Genomic DNA, 27884 nt, shown 5'->3' on the forward strand with positions numbered 1-27884 from the left:
ACACCTGGCATTGGCTGTGTCCTACCCAGATAACCTATTGCTTCCTAAGCCTCCTCTACCAATCCCCCACCCTTCAACTGCCTTGTCAGTGACCACTGAGGGCACTGATAAAACACCTCTGTACAGCTGACAACCTCAAGGTGGGCAGGACAGCCATCCCTACCTTGCAGCATAAGGCCTGCATAGACAACATGCACAATAAAGGTTTGCTGGATTGGATGGAGAGGAAAAGGAGAGACAGAACATAACTCTCACATTTTAGGCACGAGAACTCGCCCATTTGTGGCTTGGTTCCCTTTTCCCAGGGCTTTTGTCCCATTGGCTCCCTAAAGCCTCCCCTTCAAGGCTCTGTCTTCCAAACTTTCCTTTGGCAGCCCTGCCCACAAGCCCCTGTTCGTATCCCCACCCCAAGCCTCGTTTCCCTGGGAACTCAACAAGGCTCACCATAAGCCAGTGAAGCCACAAGCAACAGCAGCCCCAAGACAAAGAGAAGCAACTTCTTTTGAGTGGAAAATCTCCTGAATTTCATCGAGATGAAGGAGATGTTAGCGCCTGCCCTTCCCCACTCCAGTCTCCTGTGAGACCCTCCCTGAGTGGCAAATGAAACAACCAAAAACAGTGTGCCTTGCCCCCCGCCCCCCAACACACACCCTCTGCCATGGGGCACCCAACATGTGGAGCACTGGGGTTTTATGGACAGCCCTAGAGGTAAAGTAGAAGGAAGAATTAAAAAAAAAGTATAAATACAAGTGTGAATGGAAAAGGAGGTAGGATAACACAGAGAGAATGAAGTGGTACCCTCAAAATACTGGAAAAGAGCCAGAAGCAGGCCTAGGGTATGTTGGGCAAATGCTTTAATGGAAACTTATGGAAATATGTAATAAAAATCTGCATGAGAAGTTCTAGAAGAACTATGATCTACCATGTTAGTAGAAGAGTGCATATTAATGAGAACACCAATTTATTGAAGTATATGAAAATAATTCTTACCTGTGGTGTAAATCTTTTAAATTCAGCCATCCAGTTAGGAAGTGTAGACAAAGGACCACACACGAGGAATGGTCCAGGTACTCCTCTCTCAACCATCAATGCAATTGTAGCAATGCATTGAACAGTCTTTCCTAATCCCATTTCATCCGCTAAAATGCCATTAATACCATTTTCCCAAAGCATCTGCATAAACCAAAAAAAAAAAAAGCTGTAATTAAATCTGGAAACATTAAATTTGTACTCTTCATGAGAATTTCATGGTAGAATTAGTTGAAGAAAATATCACTAAATTAGGAGCTCAATATTAAGAGTTGTTTAAATAATCCTGACTTTCTGAGTTTTTGGATAATTTCTAGGTCACAAATCCACTACGTGACTCCAAAGTGCAAATGAAAAAGAAAATCTCAAAAGATTAGGAAACTTTATAAACTTTAAATCCCTAAAAACAGTTATTGAAATCTTAAATTGAATAAGTGCTTAAATAATGGTAAGAAATACCAGTAGGAAGAAGTAACACAATGTAGTAGATATTAAGAGATAATAGGGACTCTGGTCCCAGTTCTACCACTACCTACCTTTTGACCTTGGGCAAATCAACAGCATCTCCAAGACTCAGTTCCTTTATGTAAAATTCAACAATTGGGACTATATATTCTGAAAGGTCCATTCAAGCGACAGTACGTGTTCATGGAGTTGGGGAAAAGGTGTAAGAGGATGTTGAGGATGGTGGCTAAAATAAGCTATTAGGATGGAGACATGGTATGAGCACAGCTGCCCAGGCTCACGTTCAAGATCAACTGACTGATCCCAACTATCCTGATAAACTATTAGATTATACATGATTTCAGCTTTTGGGACTTTATTTTTTGTGAGACATTTTTTTTGGCAACTGTCTTACAAACAGTCAGAACTTAGAATAATTGGGAAAAGAGACTTCTCATCTGGACACACCTACAATCCTAGGAACTAAGCTGGAAGTTACAAATTTTAGAGCTAGAACAGACCTTTCCAATCCTATCACTCAGCAAATAAGGAAACTAAAGGCCAAAAATTATGTGGCTTGGTATAAGTCAGTTAAGCAGAGAGCCTGAATTTTAACACAAGTCCTCTTGACGGTAAATACAATACTCTTTCCACTAAAGAATTGGTGTGCCTGAAGAATCTGATCCTAACGTTGGGTTAGTCCCACTGAAATGGACCTCAAATAACCAGATTCAAGATTGAGGGAACAAGGATGATGGTAAGAAACCTGAATTCTTGTCCTAACTGCCTCTAAAGAACTATGTGACCTGGGTGAGTCAGAATCTCTCCGGGCCAGTTTCTCTATCTGTAAAACGAAAAGTACAGCCTAGATAATGTTTAAGATAAAAATTCCATGATTGCTACCTGATCCAGAAGATTATTACAAGAAAGTGTCTAGCATGGCTCTTGATTTTAGAATGAACTTTTTAAATTAAGAGAAACAGACCCAGATTGAAACCATATGAGGTTTAAATTGAACTGAACGTACCTTTCAGAACCTGTGAAATCTAGGATCTGTCAAGAGGGGGATGTCATATACTTGAAAATCACCAGCCAAAAACATAACTTACAAAATAGTTAAAATTAGGGGATAAATTAAGCTTCATCTCACAAAGACTCATCACAGACAGAATTACAGTGAACAATGAAAAATAAACCTTTAAATGAACTTTTATTAAGGCAATAATTCCTACCCTAAGCCACTCCATGCCTTCTACTTGGTACCACCGCATTATTCCTCCTGTGAAGTGCTTTGGTTGTTGAAAGGGTACTGCCTGGCCATTACATTTCCTTACTGGATCTAGAAAGTATTTAGCATTATGCCGAACAACTTGAGATAATCTATCCTTAATCACACTATTTGTATCACTACTTTTCTGAAGATCTTCTACAGAAACCTGTATAGAAGAAGAGCATTCATCCTATAAGAGAAAAAAAAATCATTAGCAATTCAAGCTCACAAGGCTGACTTCAATCTTGTTTATTTACTAGATGACCAAATGCTCAACTTTATAAACTTCCCTAGATCTATAAACATTCAATTGTACACGATAGTACAGGAAACAGACCAAACCTTGGAGATGTCTGGCCCCCCAAACTTCTCTGGAACATGCTTCAAAACTCTCTAATCCTGTAATTCTTTCAGTCACAAGATAGTTAATCCTCCCAGTTCCTAACCAGGCACATAGAATCCTAAAAATACTTTGTTAGAGTTTTCCCTATTTCTCATATTCCAATACCAACAAAGCCATCTTGCTCTTAGGATACCTTTCCTGGAAGGCCATTTCCTAAACTCCTCAAAAAACCCTTCTCAGTCATGATTCATTATCTTCTGCTGAAAAGAAAAACTAAAGATAAGAGAGTCTAGCTTTCAGGGAGCATTAATTTTCATATGCATGCAATTTGAGGAGTGGAGGAAATTCTATCAAACATCTCTTATGGGCATAGTATTGTGTTAGACATTAAATGCCAAGTTAAGATAAAATATCCATGTTCTCAGTCTAGATGCTCAATCTTCTTTAAAATTATAACTGAGAGTCTGCTACAAAGTGCCACCCATTTACCACCACAAGGTTGACATCCAGCAGTTTCCCTTGTTGTTCTTACTTAAAATGTTCTAAGGAAAAATCAGCAAGATTCAGGGCTGAGATAAGAAAAGTAAATGGCTAAAAATTTGGGAATCCAAATGTATCCAAAATATACAAAAAGGAAAAAATAAGATAATATCTTTTCAGAAGAGCCAAATACTCAAAGTTAATCCTGTGAAATAAGGGATGTCAAGATTCAAGGAACCCTAAAATCTTAGTGTAAAAACTACTCATACAGTATATATAATGTACAGATTTATACCAAAAATGTACCAATTATATTTACTAACACAGATTAATCTCACACACATAACCTTAAACATAAATTCATATACCAAGACATGAATACAAATATACTTTGGTTTTTTTGTTTTTTGGGGGGGTTTAGGCAGTGGGGTTAAGTGACTTGCCCAGGGTCACACAGCTAGTGAGTGTTATGTGTCTGAGGTCGGATTTGAACTCAGGTCCTCCTGAATCCAGGGCTAGTACTCTATGCACTGTGCCACCTAGCTGCCCTGAACACAAATATACTAAAAGAACAGGTGAAGACCAATCAACCAACCTTTTATATAAAAAAAAAATGGTAATTTTTTTTGGTAGAAGAACAGGAAAAACCACTTGGGGTAAAGGTATGTCAATAAGGTCCTCAAAGAGGAGCTGACATTTGAGTTGAGCCTTCAAAGAAGGCGAGGATTCAAGAGACAGGTGAGAAGAGAATACATTCCAGGTATGGGACAGATGTGTGTAAGAATACCAAGAAAGCCAGCTAAATCATATTATGCTATTCACCAAAGGGAATAATGCATAATGACCTGAAAGGTAAGGCAGAAAACATATAATAGTTAATGGGAAGGAATAAATGAATAGATAGGTGAGAGATGACAAGAATTGGGGGAAGAAACTGAGCTAGTATATGAGAAAGGCAAAAAGAATTGAGCAAGAAGGATTAGATGCATTCAGCTAGTGCTCAGAGAAAACAAATACAGAGTTCAGATTTGGCTTTATTATTATAAATCACTTACCCAATTGTCTTCTTTCTTCTTCTTAGCCACTGATAAAATTTCCTTAGAAATGAAGGAGGAAAAGGTGAAATTAAAAACATTTTAATAAAACATTTTTTCATCTATCATATTAAATCAATCAAGCATTTTATTGAGCTCTTAGTAAATACTGAGTAATGAGATGTAAAAGACATAACACACATGAAAGTGGTAAATGGTAAGGAACTGACTTAAGTGTTAAAAGAATTCTAAAGGAAATTACAAGTGTGTACTTGAGTTAAAAGAAGATAGACTTGAGTTGGGCTGAACAGAATTGGAGAGTTGGATAAGAAGGGAATGAGCAAAAGGTTACAGACACAAAAATAGGAATAGAAGGACACAAGAACAACCTGACTAGCTAAATGCTTGATGCGAAAAACAATTCAAACAGTTATTTCTTGGGTTTGGAGATAATGTTTTATGCTTTCTTTACCTCTTTTGACATGACTTCTGAAATACTATATTCATCTTCTCTTCCTCTTTTCTTTTTCATAACTACAAAAATAAACAAAAGATTGTCATCCTAACAAACTCTAAAAGAAAATATAACCTTCAAAAACTAGGACAAAAAAATTTACCTGGTTTTTCTTCACTTCCATCAGTTGATTTTTTCCCCTACAGAGTAAATATTTACAACATTAAGTCTTTTCCTAAAATCTTTAATCTTATGACAAATGAATTAACTTCTTCATTTACTTGGAAACTGGAAAAAGTATAACCAATTACAAATTTTAAAAACATAAGCCATAAGCTACATGACATACGGGCAACTAAAGAACACAATATTCTATCATCCCTGTGGCTTATAGCACCTGGTCAGAAGATTGAAGAAACAGAGATCATATTCAGTATTACAGATTATGCCAATGTGTAAATATTCTTAGTAGTTATGCTCTGTGCCTTTTGGTGAGTAATCCAGGTACATTAAGACAAATGTCTCTTGCCCATGGAATTTAGGCATTTACATAAGCAACTATGCTTCCCTTACAGATTTTTGGTGCTATCTATAACCTTTTCCTTTCTGTGTTTCTCTTGAGCAGGAGGAAAAGAGGAATCAACACATGTACCACTTTAAATTTTTGTTGCTCGTTCTTACTGAAGAATGTTTTATGAAATCTAGGAGGGGGAGAGGTAAGATAGAGGTAGAGAGAATATGGCTTCACAATCTCTTTTGAAATCCTCACCCTTAGAAGCAAGGTTTTTCTAGGATAATGGAACTGAAGGAAACAGGAGTTATTTCACAAGTTCTCTAGGGAACTTGAAAGAAAAAAAGTCAAGGCATGGAAAGAAAGGACAAAAAAGGTAAAGACTTAAGCTTAGGAAAAGAACTATTTAAAGAGGAATAAGAGTTATTTTTTAAAAGAGAATAAAGGGCAACACACCAAAAATAGACAACATGCAAGCAAAAAATATGAGAAGGGAGAGAGGATGGAGGGAAAAAAGAAAGCTTAAAATTTATAAGAGCAAAACACTTAGACTTAGGCTATGTTAGTGGAATGAAATATGTGGTAGGTGTTGGTAGAGCTTCATATATGGATGGCACAATTTTTTGGCCACAGAAGTGCTGTATGCTATGTATTAAAAGCAGAAAATGCCTATATCTGAAATTTCAGGAGCAGTCACAAAGATCTATCCTAGAAACTGCTACTCTTTCTGGTAGTGTTACTTGCCTTCGGTATGTAACTGAAAATTTGGGTAACTGCTATAATAAAATGCTAATCTATCACAATTTCTAGACTCTGTTCTATGGATGGAAACATAAAACAAATGGTCTCAAGGAAGACCTGCTGGAGACAAAGGTTTCAGGAAAAACCAATACAGGCTGCTTTCCATTAGGGAAATACAGTTAACTTTCTCATGGTACATGAAATGGATTCAGTCCTAAATGTTTATATTTACCATGTTTTCCCCAAAAATTAAATATGGGTGATATGCAGAAAACAGAAAAACTGTTACAGTAATACAGGAAGAGAAAAAAAAGTTTTAAAGCAATATTACACATTTTACTGAGGCTATTTTCTTGTCAACATTAGAATCAGAAACTTCTTCAAGACTTAATATACTATCTTAAAATTTTAATTTAACAGATTACCTTTGAAATTTTTAAAGCTTCCTTTTTTCGCTCCAATTTCTCCTTCCTCTTCTGTTCCTGAGAAGAGATATCTTAGTGTCTTTAAAGTATACACATTTAATGACTTTCTGATTTGCAGAATCATACTCCTGAAAGGGAGGTACTTTAAAGATTATGTAGTCCAAACCTCTCATTTTGCAAACAAGGAACCAGAAACTTGCTCCAGGTCAAACAGGCAGAGCCAAGAAGCAAAGACAGTTTCTCTGACTTCACATCTATCTGGTATTCTGCCCACTACACCATAGTACTGTTTCTTTATTTGGTGTTAAGTATAGGGCTTTGTTCTAGATAAAAGGCCAAGACTCCTGTTCTGAAATCCTATTTTTTTTTAGGTAGTTTTACTAAATTTCTTATGATTAAGACTACATGAGTTTTGGGGGACTACATTATATCCTAATATTTATAATTTCTTTGGCCTATAACTTACATCAATACAAAGTGAGACTGAGAAAGTAGATGTAAAAGCATGTCTTTGCATCCAAAATATGAAAACAACAAAATAAAACACACAGATATATACGTATTTCCTTCACTATGTTCTCCCTCTAACATGTAGAAGTAAACCTAGATTCTCAAAAGCTTTGCCAAAAGAACACATACTTAGGCAGTTCAGATTCAGCCAGAAAGTCCTCAAGTATGGACCCAATGGCAGTGTGTCTGTCTTAGGAAGACTTGTTCAGTTGTTTTTCAGTCATGTGTGACTCTTCATAAAGCCCCATTTGGGGTTTTCTTGGCAAAAGATACTGGAGTGGTTTGCCATTTCCTTATCCAGTTCACTTTAGACATGAGGGAACTGAGGCAAACAGGATTAAGTGGCATGCCCAATCACACAACTAGTAAGGGTATAAGGCCAAATCTGAGCTCAGGAAAAGGTCTTCATGACTCCAGGCTCAGTGCCCTATCCACTGTGACATCTAGCTGCCCTTATGAAAACTAGCTTGGTTAAATTCAGTGTGACCAGAAAGTTGATGAGCAGGTAAATTCTGGCCACAGTCAACTCATGAAAATCTAGGTGTTTGGGGCACTGCAATATATATCATTTATAAGGATGAAAATTCCTCTAAAGTACTAAAGCACGTGTTCGTTTTTAAAATTTTACCTTCAAATTAATAACTACCAATGACTATTTTCAATTACTCACCTCCATTTGTTGTTGTTCCATCTTGGTCAACAAAAATTTGGAATATATATTGCTTTTTTCAAGTAAATGTTGAAGTCTCTTGTAGCGAATTTCATTAGAATCTCTATCCCAAGACATTCGAGCCTACCAACAAAAGATTTTTTTCACTTATTACTGTCTTTCTCAAATATGAATTTTTGCAGTATATCCTATGAAAATTCAGTCAGTAATATTACACTTTAATGTTTACATAATGTAAACAAAACAAAGCAATAAAAAATTATACAAATACAGCTTACTTACATATATCTTAGAACCAGGGCTAAAAAAAAATCTAGTACCTTATTTAAAACTCAAAGTAAAAAAAAAAACAACTGAGTATGTAAATTAACTTTTAAGTTTGTTATTAGAATGCTTGTGGGTAAAAACTCTGACAATATGATAAAACTCAAATATATTTTACAGAATAGGAAAGTTTCCAATTACATTAATATAATTAAATACTGGGGTGTTTCTTTTTTTGACTAAAATATAAAATGAATACTGTACTAGCTTGGTCCTCCAGTGATAGGTGATCGTGGCTTTTCCTGGATTATGCTAGCAAAACACAAACTCTGGCAGATACAACTCCAAAGAAGAACCTAAGGGTTCAAAGGACCGGATATCAGTCATCTGAGGATTAGCCTAATTAAGTTCAAAAAGGCTTATCATCAGAAAATCTGTCAGCAGGAGAGATATTTTTTCAGGTTTAGCAACACATAGATACCACCTACTAAGTGCGGAGAGGTTGCACACTACATGAATAAACATATCAGATACTTTGGTTAAATTACTTTCTGTCCTAATGTTTTCTTGTACCGTGACAAGTTAATATTATTTAACTTTTCGTAATCTATATAAATCAGAGTCCACACGGCACAGTGGACCCATAAGTCAGGAAGACCTGGATTTAAGCTCTGCCTCGGACACTAACTAGTTATATAACCATAAAGAAGGGATAAGATCACAGGATCAAGGATTCAGAACTGGAAGAGACCTAAGAAGTCATTTAGCACAACTCCTTCATTTTGTACATAAGGAAATTGAAACCCAGAAAGGTTGAGTCACTGTCCAGTCACAAAAGTTCTGCCAGTAATTCCACTACCCCATTTACTGACTGAATTATGCATACTACAATATACACACTTCTATAAGACTTGTGAAAAGACACACAAAAAAACCACAAAGAACACATAAACTCTATCCCCCGTTTATTTATAATCTAGATGAAATCACAAGGCACATATACACAAAAAACAAAGAATAAATACTTCTGTCAACTAATAAAGCTAATCTGAGAGAGAAATTACTATGAGCTAGAGTGGTCAGGCTTTAAGAGGGAAAAAAAGCAAACTACTGAACATGATTCAATTTGGGCCCAATCTTCCCTTCCAGCCTCACCTCTCCCAGTTACATCCCTAAATGAACCCTCAATTCTATTCAGACTGATGAAATACTACAACATACTCATCCTTCCTTCTGAGCCTTTGCTCATAACATAACCCTTCTTCCCTGCCCCCTCCCCCACTACCCAATAAGGAATGCCCTTTCCCCTGCTATTTCCAATCTTAACTCATTCCTAAATGCCCAACTAGAGACACTTACTAGATGAAACATAACCTGACTACTCCAAATACATCATCAGTATTTCTGTATATTATCAACAAAATAGAGCAGGAAAAGAAAGAAAATTCCACGCAAAATAACTACAGAATATAAAATATTTTTTAAAAAGCCCTTTTTAACAAGTTGGGGGCAGGTAGGTGGCAAAGTGGATAGAGCACTGGCCCTGGGCAAGTCACTTAACCCCACTGCCTAGCCAAAAAAACAAATACAGTCAAGCAAAGTAATTTCCCACACAATAGTGTAGTAGCTCTTTATTATTTTTTTAGTGTCAAAGAACTAGAAACTAAGGAGGTTTACTGGGGAATAATTAATGAAATGGAATATTATTGTAGTAAAACATGATGAAAGGGATGATTTCAGAGAAACTTACATGAACTGGTACAGACTTAAGCAAGTAGAACCAGGAGAACAATTTATACAACAATGTAAATAAAAACACTGAAAGGCTTAAGAATTCTGATCAATGTAATAATGACCCTTCACAAGTACTGATGATGAAGGATGTTGACTAACAGTTGAGACATGCTTGGACACAAGATGTAGGAGATTTACATTTTTGTACACGGCCAATGTGGGAATTTGTTTCATCTGATTATATGTATGTCTGTTATGGGAGTTTTGGGTTTTTTTTCCAATGAGAATGAGAAGATAGAGATAGGGTTCCAAAAGGCAAAAAATAAGAAGCCACCAGAAAAAAAATTAGGCAAGCAAGATGATTTTGAAAGTTGCACACTTAATTTATCAGATACTTCAAAGGAAGGACAAGCTCTACATAACAGAGATACATGGTTTCACATATAAGCCCCCTCCTTATGTTCTACAACATATGCAGAAATTCTCATTTTCTTTGGTATTCAGGTTAAAAAAAATGTAAATGTGCAGGCTCCCCCCCCCACTAAAAAAATCTCCCATAAAACACACCAGAAAAATAAAGTAGCACTAATTGTAAGAGAAAAGGTTTAGCACTGTTATTTCTTTAGTATAGGGAACTCTTGGGTAAGGAAATTTCCTCTATCAATGTAAATGAACCCATTCCCTGCAACTTATTATGGTCCTAAGAGAGCTGCCTAGAGCAGAGAAGTTAACTGACGATCCCAGTGTCACACAACCAGTATGTATTCAAGGTGAGTCTTGAAGCCAGGCTGTCTCCCCAACCAGCTATTATATTATGCTGCCTCTTTATAAATTATCAAATTTATAAAATACAATTTAGAAAGTATTTCGATATGAAGTTATAGTTACTATCACAAAGAGGCACTAATTGCTAGGTGGCTAGCTTAAAACAGCATGGTGAAAGAGTATAAAGTATTAATATTTACCAATTTAGAGAGGACTGGAGGAATTTTCTTTTTTCATTATATTCATCACATACCTGTCATTCGAAAATTAGTATTTCCCTCTCTAATATTCTAAGCTAATTCATGTTCTTTTCAATAGGACCATAGAGCTAGAGCCACACAGGACCTCAGAGCCCATCTGTCCCACCTCTTCATTTTAAAAATGAGGAATCTGGAACCAAGGGGGAGTTAGGTACTGTTATTAACAGGAATTGAACCAAGTTATCTAATTCCAAAGCTAGTGATCTTTCAACCACACTATGATGCACCGATGTAGCATTTACTGAGTGCTTACCAGATGCCAGGCATCATGCCACATGGTAAGGATAGAAAGACAAAAGTTAAAGATTTTCTACTCTCAAAGAGTTTCCATTCTATCCCTAAGAGTCACTTGTGTATGATACATACAAAATAAATACAAGGTAATTTGTGGGGGGAGGCAGGGGTTAAGAGACAGAAAAGTCTTCCCATCTTCAAAGAAATCCAGGGATTCTAAAGAGCAGAGGAAACACAGGAGGCATAACTTCTGGGCACAGTAGGCAAGCTTTTCTTCCCAAGGCTTGAGTCTTCCCAATTAACAATAGCTTTCTTTCAAAGGGAGATGGTCCATGAATACCCAAAGAACCTAAAGGAGTGGATTTCCTTCTGGAGCCAGTAGCTCCTCCTTCCTTCTCCTTTCAAATACAAACAAGACATTTTCTTTAACAGTAAAGAAACTTTTTAAAAAGTTGAATCTATAGAAAGACATCTATTTTTTCCAGAATTAGAAGTGTTCTTCTAAATGTGCCACATAGTATACCCTTAACAAATATTGCCTTAATAAATGCAATACTCCACAGTATCATCACTTTATACATTACTTCAAAGCATTTTCTTGTTAGCATGCAGTAGAAAGAATCAAAATGGGAAAGGGAAGTAGTCAATCCAGCCTCAGTCACTTACAGTGTGACCCTAAACAAGTCACTTAACCTCTGCTGACCTCAGTGTCCTCAAATGTAAAATGAGAGATAACAGCACGTACCTCCCAGGGTTGTTTTGCTAATCAAAAATGAGAAAATCTGTAAAAACTGCTTAGCACAGGACCAGGCACATAATAGGTCCCATATAAATGTTTATTCCTTCCCCTTCAATCCATCATATTTTAAAATTGCTGAAGCAGGATTAGTAACTGCATTACATACTACTGGACAGGTAATTATAACATATTACGTACTTAATAAGCATAGATCTAGAGCTAGAATGGACATCGGAGACCATCTAGCCCAATTCTCTCATATAGGGGGTAACTCGGACCCAAAGGGCTCAAGTGATTTGCAGTCATTATAGGTAAATGCCAGAGCAAGGATTCAAACCAAAACACAATGCCTCCCTTCAATGTTGTTAGCCATAGTTTATTTCCTTTCTATATTAGGTAATCATATCATCAAAGGACCACAACACAACTAGAGTCCTATCAGTCCTAAATACAACCCCTTTCAGGATGAGGAACAAAAAATAATTGAAGAGAAAAATGATAACCTGGGTAACTGTTTTATACGTAGAAAATAAAATTCAAATAGGAAATAGTTAACTATCGGGCTGGTTATCTCATAAACATCTCATGGTAATCTCTGCACATTTCAATGGATCTGTGATTTCATCAATCTTGCTGCTCTATCCAATGGGTCAGAATATAATAATACATCCAGCCTTCCAAAGAGGTGCAATGGGCTAGGGATTTTCTACAGGTTTCTTAACACTGCTTGGATAGTAAAGAAGCATACAAACTGTCCACTGGTTAACTGACCTGCCTCCCTTCCTTTTAGTCATAAACCTCCTAGATCAATACTAAAGGTGAATTAATTAACCAAGTAATGTTTGCACATCACCTTAAAGTCATATCAATGAATGAACACGTCATGTTGACACTTCAGACACTACTCAGAGCTAGAACACAATTTTAAAAATTAGCAGTTTTATTTGCTGTCAATTAATGTCCTATTTCTATGTCCCTCTCTGGCATGTAAGTGCCCTCTGGATTCTCAAAGGCTATGTTAGTGCAATGAAATATGTGGTAGGTAAGTGTTGGTAGAGCTTCACATATGAATGGCACCATTTTTTGGTCACAGCATTTCATGGAAAAGGCATGAAAGGATTGTAATCTGTATTGCTGGAGGGAGTACCAAGTACTAAAGAAATTTCATTAAGTATATGTTTTCTTATTTAGCATCAGAATATGAATCTAGAGTGAGGACGGATTTCAGAGGCCATCTATCTTCTCTCTTATATTATTTCAAAATGAGAAATGAGAAACCAAAATGGGTGGAAATGGTCTGTAATAAACAGGAAGAGGAAGATAAAGATTCTGAGCTTAATGTTTTATGTTCTCACAATCAACTAGTTAAAACAAATTTGTGTAAACGTGATTGTATGACAAGGTTAAAATGTTCAGACATCATCCTGGCTTTTTGGTTTTTTTTGTTTTTTTTGTTTTTCGGAAAATTCATAAAACGAATAATGTTTAAAAGAAAATGTACAGAAAGCAGGAGCTGTTACACTTTGAACGTTTAAAAATCTCCCAAATAAGTTTTTAAAAAATATAAGTTATTTACTGTTGTTCACAGTATGTCTACTCACATCTAAACTAAGCTTACTTGAAATAATGATACTGGCACTACTGCTCTAGAACACTCAAAATTTCCAAAAAGCAAACAAATGGTAAATACAAACTTCAAGGTTGGAAAAAAAAACTAGGTTGTTTTAATTGTATGCTCTTTTTTTAAACTCGGAAGCACTACTCTGGATGGTACCTTCTCCAACATTTTTCGCTCTCTCTCCAGACCGACTGCTTCGAGTTGCTTTTCCTCTTCCAGCATGGCTGGGGTGATCACCGGGGTGTCGTCTGGTGGCTGATCCATCTCTGCCGCCACAAGCCCTGCGTTCAATGGCGGGAGAAATGGTTCTTGAGCACCAGGAGCGGATGCTGCGCAGCCAAGCCGGCTGCCAGCCCGGACGAGCGGCCCCAGCCCGCTCCCCGCCGCTCTCGGCGTCCGTACAAAGCTAAGAAACACTTAGCGGGGGGGGGGGCAGCGGGGGCGAGCCCAGCCAGGGCAGGGAGGCGGCCCCGGCCCCTAGCCTCCGGCCTCCGGCCCCCGCCCCGAGCAGGACCGCAAGCCCATCAATCACCGGCAGGAAAGCTTCGTTTTCGCGGGAAACAGCGCGGGGGCGAGGCACTTCCCAGGGTGGCTCCGGGGCCGGCCCTCCCCCCACCGGTCCGCCGCCGCTTCCCTTCCCCCTCAGCCGCCTCTCCCCAGGCCCCCGGCTCCCCCGCCCTGGGGCCGAGGGCGCACTCACCGCCGTTCTGCTGCAGGCGCTCGGCAGGCATAGCCGGAGACACAGACGAACAAGGGCACAGGCGACGCCGCACTCCCCTGACGGAACTCCGGGGCAGCCCACAAACCCGCGCGCCAATTTTCGCCCAACCCCCTGCCAAGCCTCGCGAGCCTCGCTCCTCTCACGAGACTCTCTCGGGGAAAACCGCGCGCTTCTCCTTCCCAAGTCCCCGCCCCCTCCTCCTTACCCCTCCCCGTCCCCGCCCCCAGTCTCGCGGGGTTTCCTGTTCTCTCCCTCCCCGCCCACCTTCCTGCGGGGTCAGGTCGCTACTGTCGGTTTCCAGGTTTAGTTCCGGGTCTCGTTGAAGTTTTGGGCTTTCGTGCACTGTGCTGATGGTCCCGGCGGCCGGAATTCAGTCAGAATAGAGAGAGAGAGAGAGAGAGAGAGAGAGAAAGAGAGAAAGAGAGAGAGAAAACAGGGGAAGGCATTTTTATCTATTCTCCATGAAGCACCTGATGCCTCGAGAGGCCGCTGGCCCTGCAGGCAGGGAGTCCTGAGTTCAAGTCGTCCCTCAAACCCATAGTCCGACCTCCCAGTGTCCTCATCTAGCAAATGAAGGGGTTGGGCTCTGCGTTCTCGCCCAGCTCTGCTCTGGAGAGGGGGATCGGCTCCCACCCAACCTGTCTAGACTCGCAGGAGGAGCGGGCGGGTGTAGGTGAGCGCTGGACCAAACCTGAAGCTCAGCGGATGTGGGCTCCAACACCCTGCTTTTACACGTGAAGTCGTGAACCCAAAATGTCCTCGGAGACGCAGGTAGAGCCAGGATTAGCAAGCAGTGCTTTTTTTTTTTTCCCTTAATTTTAATATTTTGATTTTTCCCCTTTTTTATCACTTCCCACTGAGTACACCCCCCCACCATCCAAGCAAAACAAAACACATTGGCTGTGTCTGAAGATCCAGGTGGCCCATTTGGCTCGCGGGGTCCACCACCTCCGCTGAGACGTGAGAGGTGGGCTTCATTTCTCCATCACTCTTCTTAAGGCGTGATTGAGCTCTGCCTCAGAGTCTTGAATTCTTTTACGTACAAAGTGCTTTTTCCAAGGCATGAGATCCTGGTGCCAACTCCCCATCTCTACCCCCAATGACTAGCTTCCTTCTTAGATTTTTTTTTTCGTAGCACTGTGCCTGGCTCTCTCTTGCCCTCATTACTTTGTTCTGTATCAATTACTTATGTAGACCCTCTTCTCTACTAGTAAGCAGTCGAAAACGTGTATGAAGCACCTGTTTATGCCAGGCACTGTGCTAAGAAGTGGAATCCACAGAAGAAGAAGAAAAAGAAAAAGCAAAACAATCCTCGTTCTCTAGTCTACATTCTAAGGGGGAGGTTGTATGCGCACGTATCAGTCTATACAGAATATGTACAACTTGAATCTAAGGTATCTTTGGGAGTGCACTAGCCTTTAGGGGGATCATGAAAGGATTTGGGTAGGAGTTGGAACTTGTGCTGAGTCTCGAAAGAAACTAAGAATCCCAAAAAGCATTCCAGGCTTGGGGACCAGACAAGGTAAAAGCACAGAGACACAGGTTGGAGCATCATGTGTTCAGAACTGCAAGGACAGTATGACTGGATTAGGGAGTAAAGTATAATTGGGCTAGAAAGTTAGTTTATGGGGCCAGGTTGTAAGAGCTCGAAATATCAAAAACAGAGTTTATGTTTGATTCTAGAGGGCGAGAGCCACTTAAGTTTTTGGAGCAGAAACACTTTTGAGCAGAGACATGGTCAGATCTGTGCTTCAGGAAAATCATTACTGCAACTGTATAGATGATAAAATGAAGGGTGAGAGACAAAGCAGTGAATCCAGTTATAACAATTTTGTAATAGGTTAAGAGTTAATGAGAGCCTGAAATTGGGAGCTGGCCTGGGAGGAGATGGGTGTAACAAATGTGGAAACAGAATGGACAAGATTTATCAAATGATCAGTGATGTGGGGTGAGAATGAAGAATTGAGAAAAATATGGAGGTTGAGAACCTTCATGACTAAAAAAATGGTGTCCTCAACAGTAATAGGGAAGTTTAGAAGAATTGGGGGGAAAGATGAGTTCTGTTTTGTACAAGAGTTTGATATAACTATAATTAAATGTTCATATTCTTTATGAAGTTTGTTGATCCTCAGGAGAGATATTTCCTCCTGCTCCACCCATTCAACAGCATGAGGGGAATAGAGGAGGCAGACAGAAGAATTCAGGGCTGGGGTTCAACAAGCAATGAGGTGAGATAGGACTATAGAGCAAAAGATTCAAAAATAGAGGAGAGTGGAGAGTTGAACTGGTCAGTAGGAGTTTGAGATGAGGAATGCTTGAGGGAGACCAAAAAGGAAGTTATTGCAGTAGTCCAGGAAAGAGGTGATGAAGGTCTTAAGGAGAAAGGTAGTTATGGGAGTGATGAGGAAGGGGATGTAGGAGATAGAAGGAAATGTAGGACGTAGAAATAGAAAAGACAAGAACTGGCAACTGAATGAATATGTAGTATGTGAGAAAAAAAGATCCTAAAGACAAAGTAAGCACTTCATGGATAACAAATGAGCTGAGACTAAGATCAGATAGGTAAGGGAATCCAGGAGACAGCGGTGTGGAGGAGTGGGTGGTAAACTGAGTCAAAAGCTGAGAAGAGGTCAACAAGAGGATCGAGGAAAAGCCATTAGACTTGGCATTTAAGAAATCATCAGTAACTTTGGGGAAGGTGGTTTCAGTTGAGGTCTGCAGCCAGAGTGCTGAGGATATAGGGAAGAGTGAGAGGAGACAAAGTACTACAGAATGCTCCTCCAATAATTTGTATTGTAGACCACTTATGTGTACCCACTCTTCGGCCTTAATAAATAAAATTCAAGTTTTCCTAATTGTTATTGGCCTTCTACTATTTAAAGGTTTACTGATGAATGTGCTGTATGTAAACAAGAAAAATCTTCATCTCTAACCACCTTTTTGAAGCAAATTTTTCCTGATCCCCAAATTTCCCACCTACTTGTGCACTTCCTCCCCAAAACTCCCTTAACCTCATATTTAAAGGGAAAAGAGCAGCTGAGTAGAGCATTAAATGAATGCTGAGTCAGGAGAACTGGATCACAGTCCAGGATCTGTGGTCATTTACTACCTTTCTGAACCTGACTTTATTTTTTAAAATACGGGTGATAATCCTTGTCTACTTAACAGGATGATCCCAATAATCAAATTTAAAAGCCATGGAAAATTTCTGAAAACTATATAGAGGGTTATATAAATATGATCATTATTATATGATATGATTTAAATATAAATTGTAAAATGAGAACACAGACAAAGGTATGTAATCAGTTCTTGTCTCTATTTTTACATTACTATCAAGGCTGTTATCAATTTTATCATAGCATGTTTATTACAAAATTGACTTCCAAATACATTGTAATTGTACAAAAGTCACTTAAATAAAACCATGAAAGTTTCCATTTTTCTTAATGTCAACAAATGAAAAGGTTTTGCAATGCAGCAGAAAGATAACTTCCTTAAGAATGGTCACAATAAGGTAAATTCAGCCTGCAGCATATGGAAAAACCTCACCAAGTGAGATTAATTACGGGAAGACTAGTTTGAATAAAATAAAGAAATGTTATATTTAAAGAAATGAAATTTTACTTATTTCTAGGACATGCAGGAAACCTAAAAAATTGTGGTATGAAAGAAGCATTGTTTTTTAACAAATAAACAAAGATTTATAATTAGCATATTAAAGCATTAGTAAGGACCTGTGGGCCCTGCCACTTTGCAATTAAATTACATGTTAAAAATGCTTCTAAAAGCATTCTAAAAATCCATTTCTGCCAATTAGCTGAACTATTTCTTTAAAGTTTTGTTTAAATTCTCTCTTTCCTAGAAATTTTCACAAATGCTAATCCAGTGAAGTCCAATTTATTAAGGTTTTACTACATTTGGGAATCTATGACAGCTTTTTATTAAACCCTGGGTAATGGCTTCATATTAAATTAAAATATGTCACTTATGCCACACAGATACAGCTCTTTATTATCAAGATGGCAGATTATCCACCCCCAAATTTAAAATTCCAGACTGACTTCCCTGTACCACAGACTTTAGGGCTGCTTTACTCCCGATCTGTTCCTATCAGTTGATGTGTTCTCTTATGGAATGCAAATTAATTTTAATAGCAAGCTTAGCAAGACAAGAAATAGACATATTGTTGCTACCCAAAAAAATTACAATGTAATGTAATGTCAATTAAAAATGATTTGGGATCACAGTTTTGAAATACACATATTAGTGCAGCTATATTGAAAGTGAACTGAACTAGAGAAAAGTAACCTCAATTCAAAGCTACAGGAAAAGTTGTTAAATTAATCACAGAGACTTTAGAAATTTCAGTGCCTTCTTGCTAATGCTGGATTATCTCTTCAGAGTTCAGTACCAGACTAATCATTTAAAGGCATTTGACCATGGGTGTATACACCGGAGTGATCTGAGAGATTTGCAACTTGCTCTCAGTGGAAACTGCCATGAATACAAGAGTTCGGTGCCTTCTAGCAGCATTTGGAGTAAGAATACCTCACTGTAAACTTAAGGGATATTGCCCAGTCACAAAAGGAAATGGGAGTAAGAAAATATGCTGCCAACTTTTTAAAAAGTTACTTTGCATAAGTATACAAGGGAAATGTGTAACACTAAACTTCACATTATTATGATGACATAGTAAAACGTTTTCCATTTCAAAGAAAATTTTAATAAAGTAGCTATCTTACACATTGACATATGAACTGTGTACAAATGGCTCATGGGCAAATGCAGTATGCTACTGCAGCTGCCAATACTGCCAGTCCTTTAGGACCAGGCCTGGGGCAATGCTAAGCAAGAAAAATTTGGCAAAAAAAAATTTAGTTATCATTTTCCAGCTTCAGTTAATTAATGCAGATAACCCAAAAGTAATGAAGACTCAAGTAATTACTCTGCTTACAATTTTATTTACATAGGAATTTTATTAGTGGTCTTTAATGTGTCCCTTTTATTTACATTTTTATATACAAGCTTATACTTGAAAGGTAAAGAAACTGTACAATAATAAAACAAAACTCAAAGAAATAACTTGGTTCCAACTAAAGAAATGAATACATAAAAATATAATTTAACTTAAACATGTGGTATGATGTCAATATGGTGACTGCCAGGGTTCAATGCTCAATACTTTCCAGGGCCATTGAAAACAACAAAGTCGGTGACTGGGCATGAGGCAATGACTATAGTCATTCATTTCAGACACTGGAGTGGCTTCTTATTATGATGCAGTCCCCCCCACCCCAAACATTATTTCACAGAAAGTTTCCTCCCCCTAGCAAGCTTCACTGCTGCTCTGTTACTAGGAGTAACTATTGAGAGGCCCTCCCAAGTCACAGTGCTGGAATAAACAGGGATGGAAGTAAGTGGGCACTCTCAGGTTCTATGTTCCTAAAGAGGCAGTCACCACATTAATAAGGATACCAGACCTGTTACCTTGAAGACTACATATTAACAATATAAATAATGTGCTTAAAGGTAGTTATAAACCAAACTGCAACATAAAAGCATTCTTTAAATAAGTAGCATGTTATGCAGATACTGCTCTTAACATTCAAATGATTCATTTTAGTTCCAAAATTAAAATGTTGTAGTGATAAATTTGATCTCAAGTCTACCAGTGATTAACATAATCAATACACAATAAATATCAAAGTTTGCCTTATTAGAAAAAGTTAATGTTCAATTGTATTACTGCTATCATTCATTTCCATTGATTAAAAAATTAGGTTTTTTTCATCATCTAGAGCACATTTTGCAAGTCACTGACTTGGCTTATAAATTAAGGTTTCAAATGTCAAATCTATATTTACAAAATTTTGTTGTTCAACAGTGGAAGGATTTTAAGTACAAAGAATGTCAAGTCTTTGCCAAGCACCATGCTACTTAAAACTGTCAGCATTACATACTAGGGTAGTTTCTTTACTGTGATTAAACAATCACCGTAAAACCTCACTTTAACATTTATGGATTGACTACCAAAGCCAAAATTTCTGCCCACTAAAGTGCAAAGAAAAACTTTTCCTTCCACCATTTTTTCCCCATTTTCATAGTGTTTTATGACTTCATGAATAAAATCATTTCTTAGACCAGAAATGGAAAGGCTAACATTCCTCTGTTGCTAAGAATCTCTTAAGGAATGTCCACATAATTTTTCTTCAATAACAAACATAAAATATTACCAGAAAAGAAATACCTGAAACCAGTGAAGTACAATCTACCACCAATATTTCCAGTTCCTGAGTTACACATATTTGCCCCAACTGATGGATGAAACTGAATGACATCAGTGACCCAAATAAGTTTAACCCAATGTTTCATAGTCTTAGGCACATAGACAACAAAGAAATTTATTTGGTCCATAATATTTTCAACTGGTTAAATCTGGAGGTAATATCTGTACTGAGGGGTTTGGTTCAGAAAGCAGTTTGGGGTTCAGACTATTTAACATGCCCCCTTTTGACCTCCAAAAGTGCCTTTCTGGTAACTGTTTATTAAAAAGAAAAAAGCATGCCTCAAAAACTTCCAACCAAGTTCCAACCAAGATTATTTAAAAATTTTATTGCATTAAATTCTTTACCTCAAATTATGGAATATGAACTAGCAACTTTCAAAATTTTTCTTTGTGAAAACTGTTTTCCCCACACAATACTTTTTAAAAATAATACTGGCAACAGGATATCCATTTATCTACTTTTGCCACTGAGTGAAAATTCAACATCTGTCCATCTCTCTTGATTCTTCTGGATTTCTCCAATTTTTTCCTCTGTTTTCCACATAGAAAAAAGTATTTTATTAAATTGTTTTCCACATTTCAATTAGGCTTTTAATTGTGAAGATTAGCTTTTCAGTGCTGGACTATGGTTCTTGTCCCCTTCTTTAATATCCTTCATTACAGATGCAAACACCTGAAAATGATTTGAAATAAAGATTAGCTCTTGAACATTCTCTCTGGGAATTCCTCTCTGGAAATGCGTATTAAATTAATTGATTTTCAACAGTAACAGACTACTAGCTATTAACTTAAAAACAGAAAGAAGTTGGGGTTGTTTTTTTTTTTAGAACCATCAACACTGTTTCTCCAACCCACCCCAAACCCCCCCCAAAAAAAATTTGCATCATTACATTCTGCTTTGTTAGGTCAAATTTTAGATTCTAATGTTATGGTCATCACCTGGCAGAATGCCATTACATTATCATTTGGAGAAGTAGTGTGGAAAAGAAAAAAAAGCACTAGGCTTGGAGACATGGGTTCAAATTTGGTTCAAATCACTTAACTTGTTTTAATCTCAGTTTCCGCATGTGTAAAATGGAGATAATACTAGAGACTAGTCTACCTCAGAGAGTAATTTGAGGAAAGCATTTGGTAAACCTTAGTTTACCAAACAAACATGAATTATTCCTCCTCTGAAGCTCCTAGATTCCATTTCTACAGATTGCTGATGAAACTGTAACACATATGAATTCATAGCAATGTCTACAAAGTCTATATTTACTGTCTACACTACACATTTCCTCTGCTAAAGTGCTACATGATGGTAAAAAAGTTAAGTCAATAATCTTGCATTTGACATTAACCATGCCAAGTCTCATTTTCTTCATCATTAAAATGGGAAAAATAATAACTCATAACAGGCTTGTATGAGAATAGGTCTACATAAAAGGTCTACATCAGATAAATATCAGTCATTTTGAAAGAGAAATGTATAGTAGACCCTGAGTATTTGGTTAAAGATAATAAAGGTAGAAACAGAATAACACTGTCATCAGAGCCTAATCCAGAAGGGCTATGATATAGTTGTGATAGGGGACAGACATCTGCTGAAGCTCTGTGACAGAAGCAGCGTCCCTAATTTCTCAACCTACCTTAATAATAATTTCTTCCTTTGAAGTATAGAGGAACCAAGGAGAAGTTCTAAATTTGGATCTGATTGTCACAAACAGTTCATGGAGTGGAAATGAAGGAAATCTTGTAGGGAGAGGAAGGAACTAACTACTACATCTTAGTGTTTACAACAGAGGTGGCAGAAGTATGGCTTAATATAACATATAAGTCAACACAGGACAGAGAGAAATCTGTCAAAAATGAAATTATGAAGACACAAACAGAAATAATTATAATGCAGAGGAAATATGGAAGTTTTCCACAGAGAATAGTATTGATAAAAAGGAAACTCATCAACCAATGTAGATTTTTGAAAGAAACATGCAAAGGTAGAAGCAAGGACAGGTAACAGAAAATAAATCCCACAAAGTTCCCTTCATTTCTACCCCATGAACTGTTTATGACAATCAGATCTAGAACAGAAATTTTCCTTGGTTCCTTTACCTTTTAAAGGGAGAAATTATGAGTTTATACTCATGAGATGTTCCTCTAAGAATAGTATCAAGATTGTTAGAGCTCAGTATGCAACATGGCTGTCAGGAAAGCTAAGGACAGCCAAAAAATGCTTTGTTTTCAGTCATACCAGACAAACAAGTTTGAAAGAAGGGATAGGACTGCTATTCGGGGTGAACAAGACAATGACAACTGTTGCTGCTTTTTTTCCTCTTTTTTTATTCAGTCGTTTCAGTTGTGTCTGACTCTTTGAGTCTCCATTTGGGATTTTCTTGGCAAAGATACCAGAGTGGGTTGTCATTTCCTTCTCCAACTCATTTGACAAATACAGAAACTGAGGCAAACAGCGTTAAGTAACTTGCCCAGGGTCACACAGCTAGTAAGTATCTGAGGCTGGATTTGAATTCAGGTCTTCCTGATTCCAAAACCGGTGCTCTATCCACTGCTCTACCTAGTTACCTCGATTTTTTTTTCTCTACCAAGAAGGTTTTTCAGACTGGAAAAGGAAAAACAAATATGGCAAAAAGGAATCTAATACCCAAAATAAATAAAGCGAAGAGGCACTTAGCCTCTGTTGAGGAAGTTAATTCATCCAGTCCAAATGAACTATATCTACAAGCAAATTTAAAAAAGGGTAAATACAATTGTTGAGCCACTATCAATAATCTCTGGGAGATCAAAGAATATATAAGATCTATTACAGAACTGGAGAAGATCATGTGTCTTCTGATTTTCAAAAAAAATGAAAAGGATGCAGTCTGCAAATTAAACCAGATTTCAATTCCAAGAAAAATTCTATAATATATGAAAAGAACCACTTAATAAAGGAAGCAGTAAGCACAAAAAGATAGCATTTATTAAGCACCTATTACATGCTAGAAATTGACTAAATGCATGACCAGATGATGATAGATCAAAGTCATTTCTTCCTGAGAATCCCTTCTGTTTGGTCCCTGGACCACATCTCCTCCTCCCTCAGTAATTCATTACATCTTAATGATACTGCCCTCTCCATAATTTTCAATCTATCCCTATATGTTGGTTTCTTCTCTGTTATCTAAAAACATGCCAGGGTCTCCCCATCCTTTAATGGAAAACAACAACATTTTTACTCGACCCTGTCATTCCTTCAAGCTACTGTCCTGAATTCCTCTTCCTTTCACACCTATACCTGTCGCCTCCATTTCCTCTCTGCTCACTTTTCAATCCCTCAAAATCTATATTTCAACCTTAACACTCAATTGTGAGGCTACAATACTCTCTCAACTGCAAAACTCAATGGCTTCTCTTGTATCCTCATCTCTCCAACATTTGATACAGTTGAGCATTCACTCCTCCTACCTATTTTTCTTCCCCCAGGGTCTTTGTTAACATTGTTCTCTCCTGATTTTTCTCCTACTTCTCAGACTGTTCCTCAGTTTTCTTTGCTGGATAATCATCCACATCTTATCCCTTAATCTCCCAAAAGCTGTGTTCTGAGCCTTCTTCTCTTCACTTTCTGTAGTCAGTCAACTAGCATTTATTAACCACCCAATTACTGCCAGGCACTGTGTTAACTAAGTACAAAGAAAGGCAAAAGACAGTATCTGCTCTCAAGGAGCTCACAATCTGATAGGGGAGAAACATTCAAACAATTACATACAAACAAGATAAACTGCAGACACTCAACAGAGGAAAGGCACTAGCAATAAAGGGGATCAGGAGACCCTTTTTGCAGAAAGTGAGACTTTAGCTGAAACTTGACAGAAGCCAGGGAAGCCAGGAGTTGGAGATGAGGAGTTAAAGTTTGAGGCTTGGGGAATAGCCAGTGAAAACAGTGAAAGTTTTGGGGCAGCTAAGCGCACAGTGGATAGAGCACGGGCCCTGAAGTCAGGAGGACTGGAGTTCAAATCCGGCCTCAGACCAAACACCTGACACTTACTAGCTGTGTGACCCTCATCAAGTCACTTAACTCCAATTGCCTAAAAAAAAGAAAAGGAAAAAAAAAAGGTGAAAGTTTGGAGCTGGAGTATCATGTTCAATAAACAATGAAGAGACCTGTGTCACTGGATTACAGAGCATAAAAGTAGAGCGGAGGGGAATATACAGTGTAAGAAGACTGGTGGGGTGACAGCTAGGAGATTAAGGAGGGCTCTGAATGCCAAAGAAAGGATTTTATATTTGAACTTGAAAGTAACAACCACTGGAGTAGAATGAATGGGGAAGTAACACAGTCAAACCTGTACTTTAAGAAAACCAATTTGACAGCTGAGTGGAGGATGTACTAGAGCAGGAAGAGATTTGAAGCACGGGGACCAACAAGCAGGGTATTGTAATAGTCCAGGCATGTATCGATGACAATCTATAACATTGTAGGAGAAGTGTCAAAGGAGCCCAGGGGGTATATGTGAGAGATGTTACGGTGGTAGAAATGACATGACTTGGCAAATGACTGAATATGGGGGTAGTGAGAAGCAGGAGTTAAGCACTCTGTGCCCTCTCAAGGAATCTCATCAGCTCCCAGTTCAACTGAACTCTTGGTTTCACAACCTCAGTCTTGTTGACCTCCTCTCAGTTGCCAAGTCTCATCAATCCAACCTCCACGACACTTTTCCCATCCATGCTCTTTCACATCCAGCCACCACACTCACCACACCTCTTCACCTCTCCTTATCAATCACTACTTTGGTACTTCTATCTGCATTATTAAAAAGCCACAGAAGGCATACTTATCAAATTGCAAGTGACATAAAAAATGGGGAAGATAGCTAACAAGGTGTCAGCATAAGGGTTCAGAAAGATTTTGACAGGTTAAAATAGTGGGCCAAACATAATAACATAAAATTTAGGAGGGATAAATGCAGTATTCCACTTGGGCTCAAAAAATTAACTTCAAAACTACAAGATGAGGAGGGTATGGGTACAGAACAGTTTGTCTGAAAACCAGCGTGGCAATTCTAGTGAACTGCAAGCTTAATATGAGTCAGCAATGTGATGGCAGTCAAAAAAAAATGCAATTTTTTTGATACATGAAGAGCAGCATAACATAAAGAAAAAGGAAGTGATAGTCCTACCATAGTCTTTTCTGTTCGGAATATATCTGGAGTATTATTTTCAGTTCCAGACAACACAACTTAGGAAAGATATTAAGCTAGAGATGGTTCAGGGAAGGGTCTCAATTTTATGTCATATGAATATTAGTCAACAGAACTGCGGACATTTAGCTGAGAAAAGATTAGGAGGAGGGACAGTTGTCTAAGTATTTAAAGAGCAGTCATATGGAAAAGGTAGTATGTTTATTCTGTTTATCCCTTAAGAAGTAGAAATAACAGACAGAAATTTTAAAGAGGCAAATTTAGACTTGATGCAAGGAAAAACTTCCTAACAATCAAAGTGATCTAAAAATGGAATAGGCTGTCTTGAGAGGTAGTTGAGGTGTACAAGCAAAAACTGAATGATCAGTTGTTGAGAATATGGTATAGAGGGGATTTCTGTTTAGATACTGGTTGGATTAGAGGCAGGGGTAACGAACCTGCAGCCTCGAGGCCACACGTGACCCTCTAGGTCCTAAAGTGCAGCTCTTTGACTGAATCCAAACTTCACAGAACAAACTCCCTTAATATAAAGATTTGTTTTGTAAAACTTGGATTCAGTCAATAGGCCACACCCAATCATCAGACATTAGACATCTAATGATTAGACATCCAATGAGTCAGTCAGTCAAAAAGCATTTACTTGGTGCCTACTATGTTCCAGGCACTGTGCTAAGCACTGGGGCCAAAAAAAAAGGACAAAGACAGTTCCTATTTTTGAGAGGCAACTGACCTAATGAGAGATACAACAAGCAAACAAATAGATACAAACAAGTCATATACAGGATAAATAAGAAATAATCAACAGAGGGAAAGCACTGGAATTAAGAGCGATTGGGAAAGGCTCCCAAGAGAAGGTGGAATTTTAGTTGGGACTTGAAAGAAGCCAAGGAGGCCAAGAGGCAGTGATGAAAAAGGAAAGCTTTCTCAGTATAAGGGAGAGCCAGAGAAAATGCCTACAGACACGAGATAGAGTGTTCAAGGCCACTTCTGATTGAAATTCTGTGATATTCTTATGACTCAGATCAACATGGAGGTAATTCTGGCTTCTCAAAGGTTGTATAATTAGCAGAACACAACCTCTATTAAGTCTTATCAAACCAGAAAGGTCTCAAGCATGAAGCCTAACCAACTACCTTTGTAATACAAGGACTATGAAGTAAGTTTGAAGAACCTCATCACCAGAAGATTGGTCTCCAGGAGATGAAAGGAATGGAAACTCATGAAAGTGTCCTGATATGCACTGGAGGGAATAGACACACAAATGAAATCAGAAATCTTTCAAGGTCCTACATTTGGCAATTAATACTACAGTATATTTTTATTGTTGCATTCTTTCCACTGTTATCTTTTACTATTTAATGTTCCATGTATATATTCCCTCCCTAAATTATATGCTCTTAAATTGTTTTAAGAGATTGTTTATCTTTTTATAGCCCCTGTGGTATATAGCATACACAAAGTATTCTTTAAAAATACAATATGGATGTGTATTTTTATGTTTTCTATGAAATGTCATAGAAATAACAAGAGTTAGTCCCCTCATAACTACAGAAATGTTGTGAGTTACAATTCGTTTATATTCATAAAATGTTGTAGAAAAAAAGTTTTAGGATTGCAAGGGTAAAAGAATGCTTATTTCATTCCACTTCATTTACAGAAGACCATAAACTAAGCTATTCTCAAATACATAAAAATGACCGCAAACTTTTTCAGCACCGACATCTGGAAAATTTTTAACTCTCATTGGTCTGACATCAAAGGACTGATTTAATATATCTTTATTAGAGTTAGGAAAGAAAGAATTTACCTGTGTCCATTTTTTGGTGCTATTCTGCATCTGAATAGCTGCTATACAGCTGAAAAGCTTTTCTGATGTGATGTCGTCTGGCAGTTTGGTTAAAAACTGTGCTATATGAATAAAGTCCATTTGCAGAAGTATATCTTCATATAATCGAAGGATTCCTAATCCTGTTCTAAATAAAAATTCTTCTCCATCTCTACAAAAGACATCCCAAACTCGACAGGCCAGATCAAGTGGAAGTGACTTGCTATACAGCGTGAAGATCCTAGATTGTCAGAAAAAAATTAACTTGCTATTAGATTACAATTTATAAAACCTCTTCAGAGACTTCTAGTTCTTTGGCAGTCTCCAGCACAACCACGTGGAGACAC

General features: G+C 37.9%; 2 protein-coding genes across 3 annotated transcripts in view; both read right to left on the reverse strand.

Annotated features, from left to right (window-relative positions):
* The window catches only part of HELLS (helicase, lymphoid specific), a 32103-nt gene extending 17742 nt beyond the window's left edge, over window positions 1-14361 (reverse strand). The window contains exons 1-9 of one of the 2 annotated variants that reach the window (XM_020964125.2): window positions 14226-14361; window positions 13682-13806; window positions 7912-8034; window positions 6732-6788; window positions 5218-5254; window positions 5073-5134; window positions 4622-4663; window positions 2706-2933; window positions 991-1173 (exon numbers count right to left, since the gene is read on the reverse strand). In XM_020964125.2, coding sequence (XP_020819784.2) covers window positions 991-1173; window positions 2706-2933; window positions 4622-4663; window positions 5073-5134; window positions 5218-5254; window positions 6732-6788; window positions 7912-8034; window positions 13682-13806; window positions 14226-14256 — 888 coding nt within the window. In that variant the 5' untranslated portion in view covers window positions 14257-14361. The remainder of the gene's footprint in view (window positions 1-990; window positions 1174-2705; window positions 2934-4621; window positions 4664-5072; window positions 5135-5217; window positions 5255-6731; window positions 6789-7911; window positions 8035-13681; window positions 13807-14225) is intronic. The other variant, XM_020964124.2, reaches the window with a different exon arrangement.
* Window positions 14362-17546: 3185 nt separating this feature from the next.
* TBC1D12 (TBC1 domain family member 12) overlaps window positions 17547-27884 on the reverse strand; it is a 125481-nt gene continuing 115143 nt past the window's right edge. Inside the window, 2 exon segments of the mRNA XM_020964091.2 lie at window positions 17547-21208; window positions 27520-27778. Coding sequence (XP_020819750.2) covers window positions 21140-21208; window positions 27520-27778 — 328 coding nt within the window. The 3' untranslated portion in view covers window positions 17547-21139.

Source organism: Phascolarctos cinereus, unplaced genomic scaffold, assembly GCF_003287225.1.
Source record: "Phascolarctos cinereus isolate Bilbo 61053 unplaced genomic scaffold, phaCin_HiC Scaffold_3;HRSCAF=262, whole genome shotgun sequence".
Taxonomy (NCBI): Eukaryota; Metazoa; Chordata; class Mammalia; order Diprotodontia; family Phascolarctidae; genus Phascolarctos; species Phascolarctos cinereus.